The sequence below is a fragment of the Cyprinodon variegatus genome, unplaced genomic scaffold (genome assembly GCF_000732505.1).
Source record: "Cyprinodon variegatus isolate N-32 unplaced genomic scaffold, C_variegatus-1.0 Scaffold48, whole genome shotgun sequence".
In the NCBI taxonomy this organism is placed as follows: domain Eukaryota; kingdom Metazoa; phylum Chordata; class Actinopteri; order Cyprinodontiformes; family Cyprinodontidae; genus Cyprinodon; species Cyprinodon variegatus.
In genome coordinates, this window is record NW_015150501.1 from 479,375 (window position 1) to 499,591 (window position 20,217).

At 38.7% G+C, this 20,217-nt stretch overlaps 2 protein-coding genes across 2 annotated transcripts; one reads left to right on the plus strand and one right to left on the minus strand.

Moving 5' to 3' along the window:
• The first annotated feature begins 530 nt into the window (after window positions 1-530).
• Window positions 531-10,340, plus strand: phc1 (polyhomeotic homolog 1 (Drosophila)). Its single transcript, XM_015370799.1, has 14 exons — window positions 531-679; window positions 2,780-2,904; window positions 3,003-3,110; window positions 3,224-3,289; window positions 3,390-3,524; window positions 5,774-5,938; window positions 6,041-6,787; window positions 6,871-7,003; window positions 7,088-7,254; window positions 7,818-7,881; window positions 7,960-8,047; window positions 8,326-8,497; window positions 9,314-9,551; window positions 9,645-10,340. Exons 2-14 carry the CDS (start codon window positions 2,788-2,790, stop codon window positions 9,794-9,796), a joined length of 2,352 nt encoding a protein of 783 aa, XP_015226285.1. The 5' UTR covers window positions 531-679; window positions 2,780-2,787; the 3' UTR covers window positions 9,797-10,340.
• Window positions 10,341-10,349: 9 nt separating this feature from the next.
• Window positions 10,350-19,650, minus strand: LOC107082234 (tyrosine-protein kinase STYK1-like). The gene is made up of 10 exons (XM_015370800.1): window positions 19,173-19,650; window positions 18,248-18,294; window positions 17,804-17,971; window positions 16,339-16,665; window positions 16,067-16,248; window positions 13,472-13,546; window positions 13,005-13,213; window positions 12,706-12,746; window positions 11,720-11,816; window positions 10,350-11,622 (listed from the first exon to the last, which is right to left on the minus strand). Exons 2-10 carry the CDS (start codon window positions 18,291-18,293, stop codon window positions 11,430-11,432), a joined length of 1,338 nt encoding a protein of 445 aa, XP_015226286.1. The 5' UTR covers window position 18,294; window positions 19,173-19,650; the 3' UTR covers window positions 10,350-11,429.
• Window positions 19,651-20,217: the final 567 nt, after the last annotated feature.

The window sequence follows — 20,217 nt, forward strand, 5'->3', positions numbered from 1 at the left end:
CAAACTGGTCCTATCACTTTATTACATATGGAGTAATGTAACGAAAGTAATTTCGCTTTGGGATAAAGTAGGAGCTTGATAATCTAATAAAAAAAATGTATTTTTCAGCTTATGGCTGAATAACTGATTCTTTTCAACAATTTTTGAGATGCGCTTTTACACAGTGTGCAATATTAAAAACGCTATAATGTTTTTGACCAGGAGGGGTCATTGTGGAGCATTTAAATCGTTAAGAAATTTTACGTTTTCCTCTACAGTTCGATATTTCCTCGTATCTTTGGGTCATTGTTAGCTGTTTCTCCTCTGTTTCTCTGCTCTACATTTTTAGATAAAACACATTAATCAATTAATTGATTGCGCTTTAAAAACAAAGCGTATTCCCGCCAACAACTTTTGCAAGAACTGTAAGTCTATCATTTTTCAGACGTCACCTCCACGTTGGTAAAAGCCACCCCCCGTCAATTTACAGCTCCGTTGTACCACAGCGCCACCTAGCGACCCTCCAGAGTACAAATAGAGCATTAGAATAAGTGGCAGGAGGAGGGCTTTCACTGCAAGCAAAAAAAATCTTCAAAGGGATTGTCGTTCCAAGTAAAACATAATAAAAAACACAAAACAAAAATAGCCCCAGTGCGGTGAGTTCATAATCTATTTAAAGGACAAACAAGCCTCACGAGAGGTAAGCACCTGAATACATTTCAACTTACAAATCAGTGGAATGTAGGGGGGGCTGCCCTCTCTCTATTTAGAGCAGCTAACATGCTAACCTGTTAGCATCTTGTAATTACTACTTTACGTTAAGTATTTTCTTGTGTTGCAAAAGCCTTTAAATGTTTATAACTAAAGACATGACTCCTAAAAGTAGGATACTTTCACATAATCTCTCCCAGTTAAGACTTTATAAGGTATATAACTCAGTGGATGAGTAATCTCTAAGTAGCAAGAGTTAGATAGCAACCGTTGGATGAGCAGCTTGTTGTTTTCTCGGGATCTTAGGAACTGTTGTACTTTGTTAATTTACTCACATCTATTTATTATATGTACAACAGTTTTGCAAAGGAAAACTGAATCCTGCCGATTGTTGTTAATGGTTAATAAGGTCTGGCTTGGGCGGTAAAAAACGCCCATATTTACACTTTTGTTCATTAGCTTTGCATGAACACCCAGTTTTCTGATTAAAAGATTTATTTGAGTCAACCTTTTTTTATGTTTATAATCCGTGTCTCTACCTAGACTGTCTATGTAAGGAATTATATTTTTATTTACTTTTTACATGTCTTAGATAAACAGGGATTTTAAATAATAGGGACCATGATTGTTTTTTAGGGATGTATTTCTTATACTTTATCCTTAATATTAAAATATATTTTTCAGTATATTACCAAAATGTACTACTTTAAAGATAGTCAAGATGGACATTGTAAAGCACTTATTAGTTACTGCTTGCAAGATATGCAATGTGCTGGTAAAGATCCTCAGTCATCCAGGTTATAGTCATTCCAAAAAAGTAAAAAAAATAAAATAAAATAAAAAAAAACAATCCACTGGACTTTGTTTCCAAGTTTAAAGACATTTCGCTTACCATCCATGACGGGATGAGAAATTGAAAATCTTCCTGGATGTGAAGCAAAACGTTTTCAAACTTGGAAACAAAGTCCATTCATTTTTTTAAACTTTTTTGGAAAGATATGCAAAGCTTCAAAAAGTTTTTAGCCTTAAAATCACCAGAAAATACCTAAAACAACAGTTACGAGTTAAATGGTCCTCCCATAAAAAGCTCTGGAGAAGCTTTGAAAAGCACAGCACCAATGCCCCTCCCCCACCTATTACTGAGCACCACAGCTCAGCTGGTTTCAAGGAAACCTAAAAAAAGAAACATATTGAGAAATTTCTTGTTTTACATCGCACTTTCTACCCTCTGTAAGTAGTTACGATTAAGTCTTTAATAGTGCGTCTCCTTCCTATGGTTCAAGGCACTGTCTACACTCTTTTTTTAACTGTTTCTGTATAAAGTTTGTGTTTGTATTAGAATGTTGTTGTTTTTGTTTGTTTGTTTTCAATGTTTAAATAAACCTAATTGTGTGCCGCTCCTTCTCTAGCTGTTGCTATGCACTGTAGCTTAACTTACCAAAACAGGGTTCCTACACTTTCCCCTTACATTTAAATAAATCTCTAATAAACCTAGACCTGTTTTTAAATTATTAATAAAGCTATGAGCAACAGTTCTGTTAAGCTGCTGACTCTAGGATTAACCTAAGCTGATAGCCAATTAAAAAACTAGTATTTGGTTTATGTAATCCATAAAAAGCATAAAGGAAAAGTATTTTAAACTCTACGCAACAGAAGTGATTTCATCCACATGCTTTTGTCTGATTTTTCCCCTATTTTATCTAAAATCTTTGACAGAATGGACATGCTTTTGGAAAAAGGATAATGTTAACTAAATATAAGTTTATTTGATTAAGGTTGAACCCAGTCACTTGTGTGTGGAAATGTATAAACTTTTTATATATCAGTGTGTGAGTGTGTGTGTGAATGGGTGAATGAATGTAGTGTAAAGTGCTTTGGTCAAGTCTCCTAACTTGAATAAAGGCGCTATATAAGTACATGCCATTTACCATTTTTAAATGAAAACCATCTGGGTCAGTTTAAATTTGCCTTAAAAAAAGATGTCTTATCATTATTGTTTTATTTTAATGTATATTTAGATAGAAAACTTTAATGGAAGCGGTAGAAACATTCTTTGATGTTTTTCAACATTAAATCATTTGGTTTCTAGCTGCAAATATGGATTCAGGTGAAGACCAAAACGCAAACAGCACAAACGGAAACCCTCAGACGAGTGGGAACTCCCGTACAACCCAGATAGCCCGCATGTCTTTGTATGAAAGACAAGCTGTGCAGGTAAGGGACTGTGTTTATAAACTGGTGTCTCTTATTATTTATATTAACCTTTTTCATACACCTTGATGAAATGTTTATATATATGTTGTTTTCTTTAGGCTCTACAAGCTCTGCAGAGACAGCCCAATGCAGCCCAGTACTTTCAACAGCTGATGCTACAGCAGCAGATCAATACGGCCCAACTGCAAAACTTTGCTGTGCAACAGGTGATCCTGAATATCACAGCAATTCATGTTCATATTCACCATTCCTTTATAAAATGTTGCTTTTATTTGCTATGTTTTTTAACCCATTCAGCTTTATTTCACTTTTTTACAAGGCCACGCTTGCAGCTAGCCGCCAGTCCAATACTACTAGTAACAGCGTGTCACAGGCTACCACCACCGTAAGTTTGTTTGTTGAAGTTTCACATTATCCCTGATAAGTCTTATAAAGTAGAGGGTCAGATCAGTTTTAAAAATGTTTCATTTCTGTCTTTCCTGCAGGTCAATTTAAGCACTACGTCTGCAGGTGGTACTATGAGCAATCCTCGTCCACACGGTCCTGCAACGACAACAGCCCTCAACCAGTCGGTGCTCTTGGGTGGAAACTCTGCAGGACAGGGACAGATGTATCTTAGAGTGAGTTAAAATACTTATATTATCAGCAATAATTTTTATATTTTTATTTCGTATTTATATCTGTTTTTTTTTTTGTAATATGTTTTTGTTTTTATCATTTTTCTCAATTGTTGAGAAAAAACTGGGTTGACAAAATTTTTTTTATCAATTTTTTAAGAAATATACTCTTTGTCTCCTGCTTCATCCACGATCGGGTCGCAGGGGCAAGAGCCTCAGCAGAGACTCCCAGACTTCTTTCTCCACAGATACAAGAGGAGATGGAGGAGTAAATCGAGAGCTTTACCTTTACCTTTTCGCTCAGCTCCTTCTTTACCACAACAAACGCGTGCAGCTTCCATATTATAGCAGCATCCACACTGATCCGTCTATCGATCTCCCACTCCATTTTCACCTCACTCGTAAACAATACCCCAAGATACTTGAACTCCTCCACTGGAGGCAGGGACTCTCCTCCGACCTGAACAGGACAGGCCACGTTTTCCGGTCGAGAACCATGGACTCCGACTTGAAGGAGTTTATTCTCATTCTGGCTGGTTCACACTTGGCTGCAAACCTCCCCAGCGCCAGCTTTAGGTCTTGGCATGAAGAGAGTCAATAGAACCACATCATTCGCAAAGAGTAGGAACAAGATCTGCTGGTCCCCTACCAAACCCCCTCCGGCCCTTGTTGGTGCCTAGAAATCCTGTCCATAAAGGTTAAGAACATGACCGGTGACAGAGTGCAGAACAGTCCAACATGCACTGGGAAGAGGTCCAACTTAATGCTTGCAATGCAGACCAAACTCCTGCTCCACTTGTATAGAGATCGGATGGCCCCTAGTAAATGGTCCCTGATTCTGTACTCCTGAAACGCGAGGGACCCAGTGGAGTGCCTTCTCCAGGCCCACAAAACACATGTGGACTGGTTGGTAAAACTCCCTTGAACCCTCGAGCAGCTGGTCCGCTGTTCCACAGCCAGGACTAAAAGCACACTGCTCCTCCTGAAGCTGGAGGAGCGTCAGCCAGACTCTCCTCTCCAGCAGCCTGATAAAGGCCTTCTTCGGGAGGCTGGGGAGTATAATCCCCTATATCCGAACACACCCTCTGTTTCCTCTCTCTTATGCATGAGAACCACTACCACAGTCTGCCAGTCCAGGTGCACTCTCCCAGACCTCCATGCGGTATTAAGGAGGTCTGAAGGAGATAAGATATGACTACAAAGTCAATCATCGACCTTCGGCCTTTTGTGTCCAGGTGCCTAGTGCATCAGTGGACATCCTTATGCTTGAACATGGTGTTCATTATGAACAATCCACAACCACTCAGGTTCAGGGCTGGGGGTCCATTCCTTATGATCACGCTTTTCCGGGTGTTACTGACGTTTCCCATGTGGGCCTTGAAGTCTCCCAGTAGAATGATGGAATCCCTGGGAGAGGCGTTATCCAACACTCTCCTAGAGAAGCTAAGAAGGCCTTGTATTCTGCACTGCCTTTGGATTTTAGGTGAAGATGAAGGGATGCGACCCTCTTATCCACCAGAGTAAACTCCAACACGAGTCGGCTGAGCTGAGGGGAGACAAACAGTTCCACCCCCCGCCTTCGTTTCTCCCCGCGGACCACTCCAGAGTAGAAAAGAGTCCAGCCTCTCTCAGTGTTTTGGTTTTCAAAGGCCTGGCTGTGTGTGGAGGCAAGCCCAACTATTTTGAGCTGGTATCGATCCACCTCCCACACAAACTCAGGATTTAAAACATTTTCTAAAAAATATAGTTTCAGTTTTTATTTTCCTAAATAGATTATGTAATTGCATTTTTCCCTAATGCGTTTAACTATATGTTTACCTATAACAGATTAGATTATTCCTCATTTATATATTTTTTACTTTTAGTCAGTTGGATTGTGATGCATGTTGTGGGTATAGTTTAGACATGGAGTTTGTATGTTTCTTACCCATATTTATTCAAATAGAATAGTTTTGCAGTTTTTTTTGTTATTTAGACAAAAATAACAAAAATAAAATTGCTCTTGAATAGGATTCTAAACTGTTGCCTTTTGCGACAGGCCGACCAGCAGTGCATAGTAAAATGGAGGGTGAGGGATAGTGTTATGTATATATAAAATAAGGAACAGATTGGTAAAAAATGTAACTGCTTTTGAAACTGTTGGAACAGTTAGTGTTCAGACAACTAGAGTAGAGTAAACCAAAGCATTCAAAGTGCTTAATCTTGTAGTTGAAAGACAAACAATCGGAACATTTCATCTTATCTGTTTGCAGGTGAATCGGTCTCTAAGAGCTCCGCTTGCCCCTCAGCTCATCTTTATGCCTGGCGGGACGACAGCCGCTGTAGCAACGGTCGCTCAGACGCAAGCACAACCCCAACAGCAGCAACAGCATGATGCTGCTTCTACCACTACAAGTGCCCAGTCTGACAGTGATCAGGTGTGATCTGGTTAAAAATAATTCAGGGGTGTTACAGCAATAGAAAAGCTGTGTTTGACTACAATTTTTTTTATTTATTTTTTTGGTTTCTCTGTTTCCCAGGTGCAGAATCTGGCTCTGCACTGTGTATCCAACACCAAAACAGCTGCAGGAAAGGCTGAAAATGTAGAGAGGAAAGATGCTGGCAGTTTTCCTCTCACCCAGCAGCAGCAACAGAATTTCCCTCAGACAGCTCAGCAGCAGCAAGTGAAGCCGCAGCAACAGATTGCCAAAGCCAGCTTTAATCAACCATCTGCCTCCAGCGCCCTGACTGTGAAGACTGCCAACCAGGCCGTCACTGTCACTCCTGCAGCCTCTGTAGCTCCATCCTCATCTTCCTCGTCCACAGCCCTCCCTCTCTCTCAGCTCCTCTTGTCCCCCTCTGCTCCCCCTGTCATCCTGGTTCCCAGTTCAAACGTTACTACCTCAACCCAGGGCTACCCGATTGGTTCTGTGGCACCAAAGGCTAACATGAACCCACAGACTCTCGTGGTGCAGCCCCTCCAACAGACAAACGCTAACGTGGAAAAGGGTCCAGTCCCAATACAGCCCAAGACAGCTCAGGGACACCGCCTACCCCTTCAGCTGTCCCCTCGGCTGCCGCCTCCCATTCTCCCAGCCCCACCAAGCAACAGTCAGGCCAACGCCGGTGGTCCTAACCCTCCACACATCCCAGTCCAGCTGGTGGGAGCCAGGCAGGGCTTGGCAGGAAATTCACAAGCTGTGGCCTTGGCTCAGGTGCGGAGCACAACAGCTCAGGAGAGTCCTTCTGGTGTGGCTGCTAGCTCATCCCCCAGCAGCGCTGCCATGGTAACATCAGAACCTACTGCTCTGTTAAAGCTTTGTATTTAACTAGTGCTAACTACCACCCTGTTTGTTCCACATATTTTTAGACAAAGCCATCCCCAGGCTCTCTGAAGAGAAAATCTGAGAGTGATGCTCCAAATGAGATATCAGAAACATCAGATTCTGCCCCATTGAAAGACTCTGCTCCTCCTTTATCTCCTGCCCCCTCAAAGGACTCAGGTAGCTCTCTTTGAGCATTTTAAATATAACCTAAAATAATTGACAAGCGAGTTTACACCCACTCATTCAACTTTTTATTTTCAGCTCCTTCTGTAGATGCCTCGTTCTCCTCTCCCCCCACCCTGTCCTTACCTCTGCCCTTGTCCAGAGTCGGCCATGGAGACAAGCTTCCTCAAGCCGTGGTCAAACCTCAAGTTCTCACTCATCTCATTGAGGGCTTTGTTATTCAAGAGGGAGCCGAGCCATTCCCTGTAAGTTCATCCCACCACTAAACTGAAAAAAAACATCTGATAATATTAATCAGGATGAAAGGTATGGGTTTCAACTCAAATATGGTTTTACCATTTTTATTTTCCTGCCCTTATAGCATTTGAAACAAAAAATGAAATTCTTCCTAATTAATAAAAAAACAAACATAAATCACTTCTTCTCTATAGCCTACATTGATCATTTTAAAATAAAGGCATATTTGACAGATGTCAAATATGATGTAGATCATCTTTCCTCTGCTTCAATTTAATTGGATTGTTATGCATTTCATTCCTTCCTTGCATCCTTTTTACTTTAATTCCCTCCTCATGTACTATCTTCTTTCCTTTTATTCTTACCCCTTTTCCTTCACCCATCTTGTTTTACATCTTTCCTTTTTTGTACCATGCTCTCTTTTCCAATCTTGGTGTCAGACGATCCTTGTAAAACTCGGTTCTTTGTGTTTGAAGATGAATATACAGAACTAAAAACTCTGAAAGGTTGAGTCTAAAATATTTGAACCCCTGGAAATAGCTTTCTTGTTAACTTTTCTTTGCTTTGGCAGGTTGCTGGACTCCTCAAAGACAGAGATTTTGCTCTGGTTGGCCGCACAGAGCATGGCCCTCCATGTAAGTAAAGATGCATTTGTTTACACAGGTTCCCTCTTTGTCGTTTGGTGATCTGAAAGTTTTATTTGTTTATTACAGTGTTGAAATGTGAGTACTGTGGATGCTTTGCACCAGCCAGCCAGTTCAGAGGATCAAAGAGGTTCTGTTCAAACACTTGCGCTAAAAGGTACAGTTTCATCACTCATGAAGACGGATCATTATTGTTACACAGCATTGCAAAACTAATTCACAATTTGTAACCTTACCAGCCACAAATCCAGAGTAATTTTATGGGATGTTACACACTAGCAAAAACATGCATAATCGGAAGTAAAAACTATTAGATTAAAGCTAGTGCTTTTGGTCTGGGTTTTATTCATTTGCTGTTACATGATGTGATCTAAATGTGTCTTAGCTCAGAGCGGTCAAAGGAACCAGTTAACGACTGACCCTCTCGACTTTTAGGTACAATGTAAGCTGCAGCCAGCACTACAAGTCCAGCAGAGGGAGAAATGGTGGGGCGGCGTCACTACCTTCTAACACCACAGAGAGCTCTGCTAAACGCAGAGGTCCTTCTCGAAGAGGAAGCTCCAATAGCACCTACAGTAAAGTATCGAGCAAGCATCTTTCTGTCAAGGTGAGATCCGTTGTTTTGAAGAAAGAGGTCTTTGTTGTCTGTTTGGTCCTCTTCAGTATTTAGCTCTTATTGCTGACTAAAAATATGCACATTGTGTTAGTGCTGCAATTCCACACAGGTCAGGAATGATACGAATTACTAAGAAATACAAGATTTTTGGATTTGTGTGAAGTTTGAAAATGACTGGGTTTCATTTATGATCCCCCCAAAAAAATTCAGTTATGACACAGGTAAGATAGATAAAGATAAATTGTGAGGTGTTGCTTCTTATTTACACAAATATTATAACGTTTTTAGGACAATTTACAAGAATCTAAGAAGAATACTGCAGGAACCCCAGGAAATCAGTGAACAATATGGAGATGATTCCTGGAATCATGATTACATTTGAATTAAATCGTACTTTTGACAGTTTCATTACAATAAGATAAAACAGCCTTTAGCCAAGCTTCAGTTTGAAAATGGATGTTTAACTTAGAGCAGCTGTAGTTTTGTCTCTGGAACTGGATCATCAACTTGAATCCTTCACTGAGTTAAAGACTACCTTTAAAACCTACCTTTTTCGGTAGTTCATATTATTCATGTTCTGTGTAAAATAATGGCTTAAAGGTGACCTGGACTCTAGGATTACTATGATTCCCTGATGTGCTGCTAAAACCTCATTGTTTTCTCTGGCTTCGGTTCATTTTCTGTTGGATCACTGACAGAAAAGTCTTAACATTTTAAACTTAAAAAACCTCTGAACATTTCACATATCGAGGCAAATTCTATTTCAGTGTTAAGTTGCTTTTTGACCCTCTGATGTCTCCTTTGCAGTGTCATTCAGAGTCCAGTCGCTCAGACGATATGTCCAGCGAGGGGGAGGAAGACAGGGATGAGTCCTCCTCGCTGTCGAGAAGCTCCTCGCGCTCCTGCCTCAGAGCTCAGCACAGCGCTCCCCCCTCAGACAGTTCCCCACCTGGAAGCCTTCCTATCGAAGGTGCTAACTTCCTCTCTGCCACTCCGGCTCAGTGGAGCGTGGAAGAAGTCTGCAAGTTCATCTCCTCTCTTCAAGGTAGGCTGGCAGAAAACTATTTTGGCTTTGATTATTTAAACACGTTCAGGTCGTCTGTTCTGATACGTCTCCTTTGCTTCCTGTGCGGTTTAGGCTGCGAGGATCTGGCTGCCCAGTTTCTGTCCCAGGAAATAGACGGGCAGGCACTCATGCTGCTGCGGGAGGATCATCTAATCTCTACTATGAACATTAAGCTGGGTCCGGCTCTAAAGATATGTGCCTCTATCAACAGTTTGCGCGAGTGATGAATGTGCTCTACTATCTCATGTCTCATAGGAATTAACACTTGGACTTGAGCTTCTTGGAGATTGTCTGGGTGTATTTTTGTTTTTGTTTTTACACAAACAAATGTCCCCTATTAATATGAAAGTGCTTTTTGATCACATGACCCTTTAAATCCAGCTTCTGCTATTTGCTGTTCCAGCTTCAGGGTAGGAGGGTTCTTAACAACCATTGAGTAACATAAAGGGATGTGACTGATTTTGTGAAAAAGTAGCAATGATTGGCTGAGCCAATGACATTTTGATCTCAGTACTTCCTAAAACCCTTGCAGAACTTTTCCCACGTTTTCCATATTTTATCACATCGCAGCTTCCTTTTCCTCCAGACATCTTGCTCTGTCTCTCAGCTAAAATCTTAATAGAAAAAAATTGGACAAGATGTGAGAAAATGTGATGACTTTTCTCCAAGGCTCTAAATGTTACATGGATGTAGACAGTATTCTTTCTGGACTCTGAATGTGCAGATGTATACATACTGGTATGTGTATCACAAACCCAAATATTCCTGTCGTTAGTGTTTGTCTTTTTCAGAAAATAGATATACTGTTTATAGACTTTTCCAAAACTGCAAAACTCACAAGGTCTTCCTGCTTAATAATGTCACCTTCTGGTCACAGAAAACCAGTGGAACAGTATTTCTAAAGGGTGCTTCCGGTTTCAGGTTCTCATAGTTACATTTCTATATGTTGTTTTGTTCTTATGTTTTTGTCATAGATGTCAAACTCAGGCTTCAATCACACCTCGATGACACTCAACAAGCCTGTTGTTTTTAGTAGTTTCTTTAGAATAGTTATGAAGAGTTTTAGTTTTCTATTTTCTCATTTTTATAGTACAATCAAAGTTATTTTTTCATGGAAACAATATAGTTGTAGAAGCTTTAATAAATTACCCAAAAAAAAGGTACCTCTTATGCTCGGCTCTCTTAAGGGCTAAATAGAAGTACTCTCTGTAAATGTATGCAGTACATATCAATAAACATTACAGAATACTGAAGCTGGGTATGTGATTTATTGCTCACAGGTTAATTTCAGCCTCTCATATTTTCATTCACATTTGAGTATGTAAACTGTCTGAGTTCAGTTTCTGCTCCAGATGACCAATTCTGCTTAAGTAAACATGAATAAAGATATTATTAGTTACAGTGAGAGATCCTTTGCTTTTTTTACCCTTATACTTGTTAAATCATGTTGGCCCATTAAAAAAAAAAGAATCACAAACCGTTTCTGATCTCATCATGGACAGGTTCAGGTTATTAGAAAGATGCACCAAACTCAGGCTCACAATATCTCTTTCTTGTTCAACAAAATCCCCCCTTTGTTTCCAATGTGACCCTTAAAAAGTTAAATAACTGAGAAAGAAACAGAATCATTTTACCAACAATTATAAAAATCCCTCTTAAACGTACAATGGAATTCCAGAGTTTTTCCAGAAGGAATCCAAAGGATAACTTAATTCATTTTGTCAAGCTGAACGTGTTCAGAGTTTGTAACACTTCAGTTGTAACTTAGAGTTTCTTATAAAAGTGCTCCATTAAGCTTGGAGATAGTAGTGCAAATACATCTGTTTTTCTTCTTTTGGCATTTCACACTGGAGGCGATCAGAAAACAGTGTAGCTGTTAGTCTCTCCATATCCAGCTTCCTGCAGGTACTGTTCCAGGTTAACCGTCCCAGAGGCTTTGAGGGCTTTATCCGAAGCGCTCTTTTCTCCTGAAACAAGCTTTCGGCTCACCTCCGCCAGCGAGGGCCGATCCTGATCTTTCCACTGGCAGCAACTTTTAATGAGTGCATACCTGAGAAAAGAAGCAGAGGTTTTGGTGAAATTTTGCACAAAATTAACAACTTAAAGGGGGGCTATTTATTAATCTGTAGCATGTTGAGGACACTTACAGTGAATTGGAACAGGTTGAGGGTTTTTTCAGGTTTTTTCCTCTCTGATGAAACTGCAGAAGCTCATTAATTGAGATTTCTGCAAATGGAGCTTCCCCTGGAAGACAGAAATACATATTTATAAAAAAAAAAAAAAAAAAAAACGAGTAAAGAGACCAGATGTAGCCTTAATATGAATTCTGGTTCTCAACAATCAAAGTAAAAAGTGTTAAGCTTAGAAAACACAAGAGCAACGTTTTCTTAGTTTTTCTGTTTGTTTGGAACTGCTTTAAACCACATTACAAACTGCATCATCAACAAGTCATACCAAAGTGGAAAGTAAACAGGTCAGCGTTGCCCTAGCACATAATTAAACTGCTCTGCATGAAAACATAAAAGGAGAGAACAGTCTGAGAGTAGGACAACATATCGGTTCTGTGGCTTTCAACAAAAAGTAAATATAGCTAAGGGAGTTAGCATTAATGTTACACATTAAAATAGAGAATATATAGTTTATTTTAAGTGTTGCAATATCATCCACTATTCTCATCATATTCCTAAACAAATTGCATTTATTTATTTTCAAATTATATATTTCCAAGGTTACCCAGAATGTGGCGAGACATTTCTATTAAGCAGGTTTTCTATTGATTTCATGCATGTGCAGTCAGTAAGAGGCTGGTGACCCCTGACTGCTGATAAGAGAATAATTTGGCATGTTTTTACAGACCTTTCCAAGAGCTGCTTCTTATCTGGTTTCAGAATTAAAATAAGTTACTGAATTTTGATGGGTTTGGCTCAGCAGTAAAGCCTAAGCTGTGTGAGATCTGTTTCTATCATCCGTCTAAGAGCTAAACACATTTTTATTGCTGTGGGAAACATAAGGTGTCCAGTACTTCTGCTGGATTTTTCTTCAAAGTAATTTATACTTCGGAAAAGATATCTATTCATCAGCCTCCACAAGAGGGTGCTAATGTTGTAGTGTTCTGAAATCATTGTGGACTCACCTAGTGATGCCATTTCAAACAGCAAGATCCCAAACGACCAACTATATGAGCAAACAGAGCCAAGAAGGATTGTGGTTAGCTTTAAAGACATGTGATCCTCTAAAAAAAAACAACTTGCAATTTTCAAACAAAATAAATTTAAACTGAGTCTTCTTTTTGCTCATTAGATTGATAAAGATTTTATAGTAATGGGAATTCTATAAACTCACACTGTTGACTCATTGAACATGAACATCTCTGAAATTAGACTAGATTTGTATTACATCAAGTTCATTGTTTGAAGACAAAACCAAACTGACATGTCACTGCTCTTAGTTGCTGGCTTCCTGACCAGCAGCTCGGGCGCCTGCCACTTCTTCATGCTGGGATCATCCCTCTGAGTGGCTTTCTTGTTCTTCCGTGTGTAAACTCCATGAAGGCCCCAGAGCTTGGCTGTGAGCTGCTTAGAGACCAGAACGCTGCTGGCCCGGATGTTTCCATGGAGGAGGTCTTTGCTGTGGAGGAACTCCTAACAATGCAGCAAAACAAGAATTTCAGGATTAAACGAGCCAACCCCATTAAAAGAGAAACAAATAATCTAATAAGTTTAGTTTATATGGAGAGCATATAAGACAATAATAAAATATAATAATATCTCAAACATTTTTTTTGTTTCTTAGGTATGATGGCTATAAAAAAGGATTATCATAAAATTGTGTACATAAAATATATCTGATTTAAGTTAAACATGTGCTTGAAAAAAATGTATTAAGATTGTTGTACAAACCAGAGCAGAAGCGACCTGGTTGGCCATAGTAAATATTCTCCTCTCAGTCATTTCACACGGAGGATCCACGTTGTCCTGGAAGACAAAGGAGATAACAGAGTAATTCTGAGCTTTCAGGTTTAAACAGAAACACTGCTTTTCATCCTGTCTAGCCGATTTTATACAACACGGTTAGAAAATAAATATCTTTAGGAGACCATGCATTGAATATCTTCAACCACACTTTTTGAGCTAATTATAACTCCCCTTATTATGCAAAACACATTAGATTACTGCCAGATCTTTATAATAAAAAGTCCCTTAAAGGTATAGTGGAGGATTTTCGCTACCCTCTCAACTTAAAAAAGAAATGCACATGCACAACCCTGTATCGCTCCCGATAGGGAACGCCTATTAAACGAGAGCATGCACAAGTCCATTTCTGCTCGTGCACGCTCTGTTTAAAAGTTGCTGTTTGTATCATTCAAACAAGCTTACTTTCCAAAAGAAGATTTGCAACTATTCCACTATTTCAAACTCACCACCGGTACGTGAAAATAGGAACGAGGACGTAGGACGGCCTTACATAAACATATCGCCGGAATGATTGACAATTAGGAGGACCACTTATTTTGATGATCCACCCAGAAGAAGAACATCCTTCGCTATACCTTTAAACAGAACCAGTCTGGCAACAGACATTGCTAGTTTATTAACTTCAATTCAATATCAGTTAACAGATTTGTACATTGGTAATGTATTTGGTTGCTACAGCAAATTTTCAAACGGATAAAAGCAAAATCCTTCACTACAAACAATATAAAGAGGTTCAGTCTGTTTTCTGGTTTTATTTGTGCACACCAAGATAACCGGTTAAAGGGCTGTGTTCTCATGCACTAGGAAAATAAGGGCAGGTTGAAGAATATCTGTAGTTTTACTTGCAGAACTATCTGAAATGTATACTGAATGATGTCTATAAAGCTGTATTGGACTTTATCCTATATGAAAAAGTTACACCACTATTGTTTATTAGCTATTTTACTTATTTGATAATGACACAAAAGCATGGGTGGGGAAAGGCCTTTGGCTCAAGTTTACTCAGCGCATGGTGGTGGAGTCGGGTCAAGGTCGGATTACTTCCACACCAAGTACAAATAACTATTGAACATGTTTAGAACCACACCAAGATCACTTCCTCCAAATCATCTTGGTCTGGTCGATGTGAGACTTCATTTGCTGTGCTCACATCTTCACAAACAAATCACACTAAGCAGGGAGGAAAATTAAATCAGTTTAGTTTTTAAACAACCTTAACTGTGAAAACACCCATGGGGTTACAAACCCATTTCTTAGGCTTTAGGACTCCAACAAACTATAGGGGGAGCCAAGATCCTGAAATTGATAAAACATGTTGATACTTTACATAATTACTCCAAGAGAGCATCAACAAGTCATCCAGGAGGTTAGAAAACCAAAACAATTCCCAAAGCTCTGCAGACCAGAGAGGCTACCTTGGTTCAGGATGACTTGCCAATATTTTTAGTGCTGTGAGTTCTGCTCTCTGTCAGAAAATTCTGGAGGACAATGTCCATATTCCATTTTGTAATCTTAAACTCTGTTAGATGCAGGTTATACAGGAGGACGGTGAGATAAAGCAAGTCCCCAATGAATAGCTGAATAAAAAATAATACATTCCACCACTGTCACCTGAAACACTCATGATATTTATCGTCCATGCTTGAAGACATTTGTTGCCAAACAGGATGGCAAAACCAATTAATAGGTTTACATTCGGATTATCATTTTTCCCCCCTTTGATAACTGAAAGTATCATTTGAAAAAGGATTATTTGGTTATGTTTGCCATGAACTAATTATCTGAAACATTAGTATGGGTGAATAATGTCAAACCTATCATATCTGAGCCAGCACAGGGAAATGGATTATTGTACTGGAATTTTCAGAACATTATTCAAAAGGTCACAGGTCAAAATTTTCAATGGAAAATACATTTATTATTGTGGTGAGAGGACCTTTCATTTAAGAAAAGGTCATTCAATAGATTATTAGAAAGAATGTCCTTATTTACTGAGAAGAATATTTGAAACATCAAATAATAAGCCAGTATAAAGAGAAAAGTTTGAGCTACAAATAGCAGCATGAGAATTTTTTCTTTAAAGCTGTTTTCAATATATGTTCTTATTTAAATTAAATTGTTGCTTTTATACTTAGTTTTAAAATTTCTTCTTAAAATTTAAACAACCATTATTCCATAAATATTTTCCCATGAGGTGCGATGGTTGGTTGGTTATCGCAGGGGAACCGTTTTGATGTAGACACAAATAAAGTTTAAGTATCATAAGATACGGAATAACAAGTCTAAAACTTTAAGATTGTAGTGATATGGAAAGTAAACTTCTTAGACACAGTTTTTTGGAATTTGGACAATTTTAAAAAAATGTGACAGAAATCATTATTTTCCCCTAACACACACAAAAACAACAACAAAAAAGAAATAAAAACTGAAAAATAATCTTAAGAGGGTTAAATGCATTTTCACACCATTAGAGCTTAATATCTGGGAAATGCTTTGTAAGAAAACTTAATAACACCCTACCTGTCTGCATCGCCACAAGTAGCTGAGCAGGTCCCTGTTTTCAAGCTCCTCCACCACTGTGACCAGGGGGGCTCGGATTGAGACCACCCCCAGCAGCTCTGGCAGGAATGGATGTGGTCCAAGCTGTGCCAGGAAAGATGCAAAGCCCAGGAAGTTGTGTCTCTCCACGGCATCAGCTGAGTCTGTAAAGGAAAGATTCCTTAAAGTCATGTCTATAAAAGGTTTATCCCAGACCTGTATTTAGTAGACAAAAATTCCCCTCAGTTTCTCACCTTTGAGGACACGGAGAACCACATTCCTGTTTTCCATGCGCGCCCTGTAGAGAGACACAGAGGGGTCGGCGTGCATGGAGAAGGAGCCCTGCAGAGGGGTGACCAGGTTAAAGGACTCTGGCAGCCTCTGGCGGGGCAGCTCCCTTGGCTGGGCGATGGGAGTGAAACTGGTCTTGATGGGGTCTGGTAGGGGGTTGGTTGGGAGAGAGGGTGGGTTCACAGACAGGTTTTGGGATTGGTATGTTTTGGGGGGCTGAAAGGTGGAGTAGGAGGTGGGTAAATCCAAGGCGATGCTTTCGTGCTCAAGGACGTTGATACCAGGTGGAGCTTAGAAAAGAGAGGGGAGCAGAGATACAATCAGTTTGAGGAATTAACATATAAATTAGTAAAAGACAACAAAGGTTTACATATGGGAGAGCAGTAGAGTCCTCCACGGTATTATTACTATACATTCACACAATTATACTTTACACATATATCCAATATGTTTATATATACTTTATAGTCAACATATGTGCTATATATCCTAAGTTCATATTTTCTAGTAAACTAAAATATAATTTTGGACTAAATTGGCCCACATTGAAGCTTATTTTACTTGTAAATAACATCAATGTCTACTTATTCTTTATAAGATTATTCTTTGATGTTTATTGAAATTAACCCTTTAGTTTACTGAATAATATACTTTTGCTTTGAAGTCATAATCTTTGTATGCCTTAATCTAAATTGGGTATAATTTAGTGTACCTTTATATAGTAAAACTTTATTACATGCATGTTAACTAAAAGTTTACCTGGAAATTAAACTTAAAGTTGGCCAATTTACGGTAGTCCCAGGAGGTTTGATTCTTAATAAACTTCCAGTACACTGGGTAACCTTGGGATATATATTTTTGTACAGTTGAGTATACTTGAAAATATGAACTTAAAATATGTCAAATATATAAATAAATAAAAGATTTTTTTTTTTATTGGTGTGTTTCTCCTTAATTAAAGCAAGTAAATAAGATAATCTGAAATGAAACGAGTACTTATACCCTTAAATAATAAAATTACATATATACAAAGTAAAATAAAGTAAAATAATAGAATTTAATAGATAATAGAATTTGTTTTTTTTTCTTATTTTGAATGTAAATATTTTTATTGCATTAGCAAAACATCATATTTGCTCAAATCAAGGGAAAATACAACTGACTTAGATTACATTTTTTTCTTGCATTGTAGGTAAAATAAATCTTATGAAGTATATCACTGACAGGTATACTGTAAGTAAACTGAAAATATACTTGCTTATTTGCATTTAAAATAGGTACACTTCAAGTACACTTGCGTGTACTACTTTTTGGTAAGGTGAATGTACAATAAAGATACTTTGAAGGATATTATCACTCTACATCATTGCATGACAAGTTTTGATGCTATCCCCCACATAGTTGTCATTTTTCTTTTGTTCTGCTTACCATCAATGCCTTGCAATATTCTCCTGGTGGTCACATTTTTCCGGGGACGGATTCGGTCAACCTTCTCTGGGCAGAAGCGCAGCAGGAGAATAAAGACCAGAGTGACCAAGAAGCTGGACAACAGGAGGATGGGAACCACGATCACCTCTTGTTCATAAACACGGATCTCTGCAGGAGATCAGACACAAGGAAGCATCACTCTACAGGTCTGACGTACAGACCTGCTAGTGCTCTAGATCTACTGAAACATACTTTTCTAGTTATTAGAGAAATATATCTCTATCCCCTTAGTAGAAAGGTGAAAATATATGTTTTTATGTCCCCAATTTTAACCAAATTTTTCATTTTTGTATGCACTTATGTGTACAAAATGACAAAATAAAATCTTTCTAAGTCTCTAAGTCTATTTAGTGGTCATAGGTTCATGACTGTGATAAGACTCACCACAGACAGTGTCTCCTGCTGTGCAGCGAGAGTCTGATCCTGACATCCTGTCAAATAGAAGGACATTAAAGAAAGCAATGTTGAGAAGCAGAAATAACCTCAATGTACAAATAATCCCCAAAGTTGGTAGAACCATAAAACAGGAACATTTCACTAAAAAAGAAAACAGACAGCACTGAAAGACAGACTTGGCATAAAATGTGAAAACCCTTTCTTCTAGTCACTTACTACAGGTTGATTGTGGAGGACTTTAAATAGACAGCTAGGATTCTACAAAGGTGAGGGTTTCCCTGACAGACAGTAATATTGTTTATGGAGACAGGTCAGTAACTTGACTCTCATACGTCAGCACTCAGTAAGGCCTCAGTTTGTAACTGAGACCAGGAACTTCAGATGCTGTTACTCTACTGTCAGTCTATGTTTTCTTCTTCCTTTTTCATCATTAAAATTTTTTCTTTAATTTAATTTTCACAATCCCCAAAAGTCTCATGCGCTGCTGGATAAAACTGTATTTGTGCCTAAATACTTCCTGTGCCTAATAAATATTTACCACTGAAACTTGTATAATTAACACCAAAGACGGAATGCTGTCATCTGTATGCCATATGTTGGATTCTCAGCAGTTTTAAGAACTTTGCGAAAATACAAATTAAATATATTCAGTCCAAGAAGGAAACCTCTTCTCCCTCATGATCATCCTTTAGCGTCACATCCTAGATCCCCGAACCTGTTCATCTACATTTTTCTATCACATTGAAGCCTGTGTCGCATCTCACACCCAGTGTTAAAGCATAAGGAGCACAAACTTTCCACCGACTGTACAACAACAAAACCTCCATTTTCTACACTCTTTCTGAATCTATATTGTCTATAAATGACCTGATGGAGCTGATGGGTTTCAGAAACACAAAAAAGACAGAATTACCTCAGTTGTTAGGTTGAACTTCTGTACCTCAAAGAAAAAAAATAGAGTTGAATCCACTTATTGCAGGTTCATTATTGCTTTCTTCACAGAGTTTGGCAAGTTCCATGCATCCTGTCAGTGTTAAGCTCAGCTCCTCAGCTCCTCTTAGGCTCTAAGGGATCAATTTGCTGCTCTCTGTTTGTCTACCTTCCCTCCTTTGGTGTATTCTTTAACTCCACCCTCATCACCTGCGTAAAATACCTCTTCTCTCCTGTTTCCTTCTTCTTCTCTCTTCGCTCCCTTTCTCTTTTCAAGTTAAGATGCTGAAGACTGAAATCAGAAGTCTGTTCTTCTGAAGGCACAGCTGAAACCTTTCTTCCTCTCTGAAAACCTTCCTTTAGCTCCTATATATGTGAGCTCCTCTCTTGCTCTTGCTTATCTGCTCTCTGTTCATGGAAACAGGTCTAGCCACTCCTTGTCACTTTATAGTTTCCACCTCTTTGTTCAGCATGCTTGACCTGAAACCTGTGTGACTGGCTATGTTGTCTCAGGGGCATTTTGTTAGTAAAAAAAATATTTTTTTTTAAAAACAACAGTCTTTCCTTTTAATAACAGTGAGTTCAAAGTGTTTTTATACTTTACAAATACATTATTCACTCACAATCCTACTAATAATTTCTTGTTAATTTCAAACTCTAGAAAAAAATTAAAACAAAATCATAGTTTTTCAGCTAAGATCACAAAAATACATCTAAAAAGTACCCCATGCATTTGTACTCAGTCTGCCTTTCTGCTGACATCACTCATAAAATAATAGAAAATACAGCAACGTTAAGAAACCATCTAACAAGTAAGTCCTTGTGTGTAAATTAAATGGAGTACTTACTCAGCTGTTCTGTAAGGCCTTATAAGACACCATTGAGGAAAGAATAGCACAACAAGGACCAAGCATCATGAAGGCAAACCTCCAACCCTGTTTGAAGTCTTCCAAGGCCTCCAATGAGTTTTCCTACCCCAGATTTTGTTCAATCTATAATTTCATACCTTTCAACCCTGACCAGATTTC

Coding starts and splice junctions, on each gene's coding strand:
- LOC107082234 (XM_015370800.1), bottom strand. CDS start 18,293: ATGTCAGGATCAGACTCTCGCTGCACAGCAGGAGACACTGTCTGTG. Junction 13,547..16,066: donor ACTTGTGGCGATGCAGACAG/GTAGGGTGTTAT, acceptor TTTGTCTTCCAG/GACAACGTGGATCCTCCGTG. Junction 12,747..13,004: donor GCAACTAAGAGCAGTGACAT/GTCAGTTTGGTT, acceptor TTGCTCATATAG/TTGGTCGTTTGGGATCTTGC.
- phc1 (XM_015370799.1), top strand. CDS start 2,788: ATGGATTCAGGTGAAGACCAAAACGCAAACAGCACAAACGGAAACCCT. Junction 3,290..3,389: donor TGTCACAGGCTACCACCACC/GTAAGTTTGTTT, acceptor TCTTTCCTGCAG/GTCAATTTAAGCACTACGTC. Junction 3,525..5,773: donor AGGGACAGATGTATCTTAGA/GTGAGTTAAAAT, acceptor ATCTGTTTGCAG/GTGAATCGGTCTCTAAGAGC.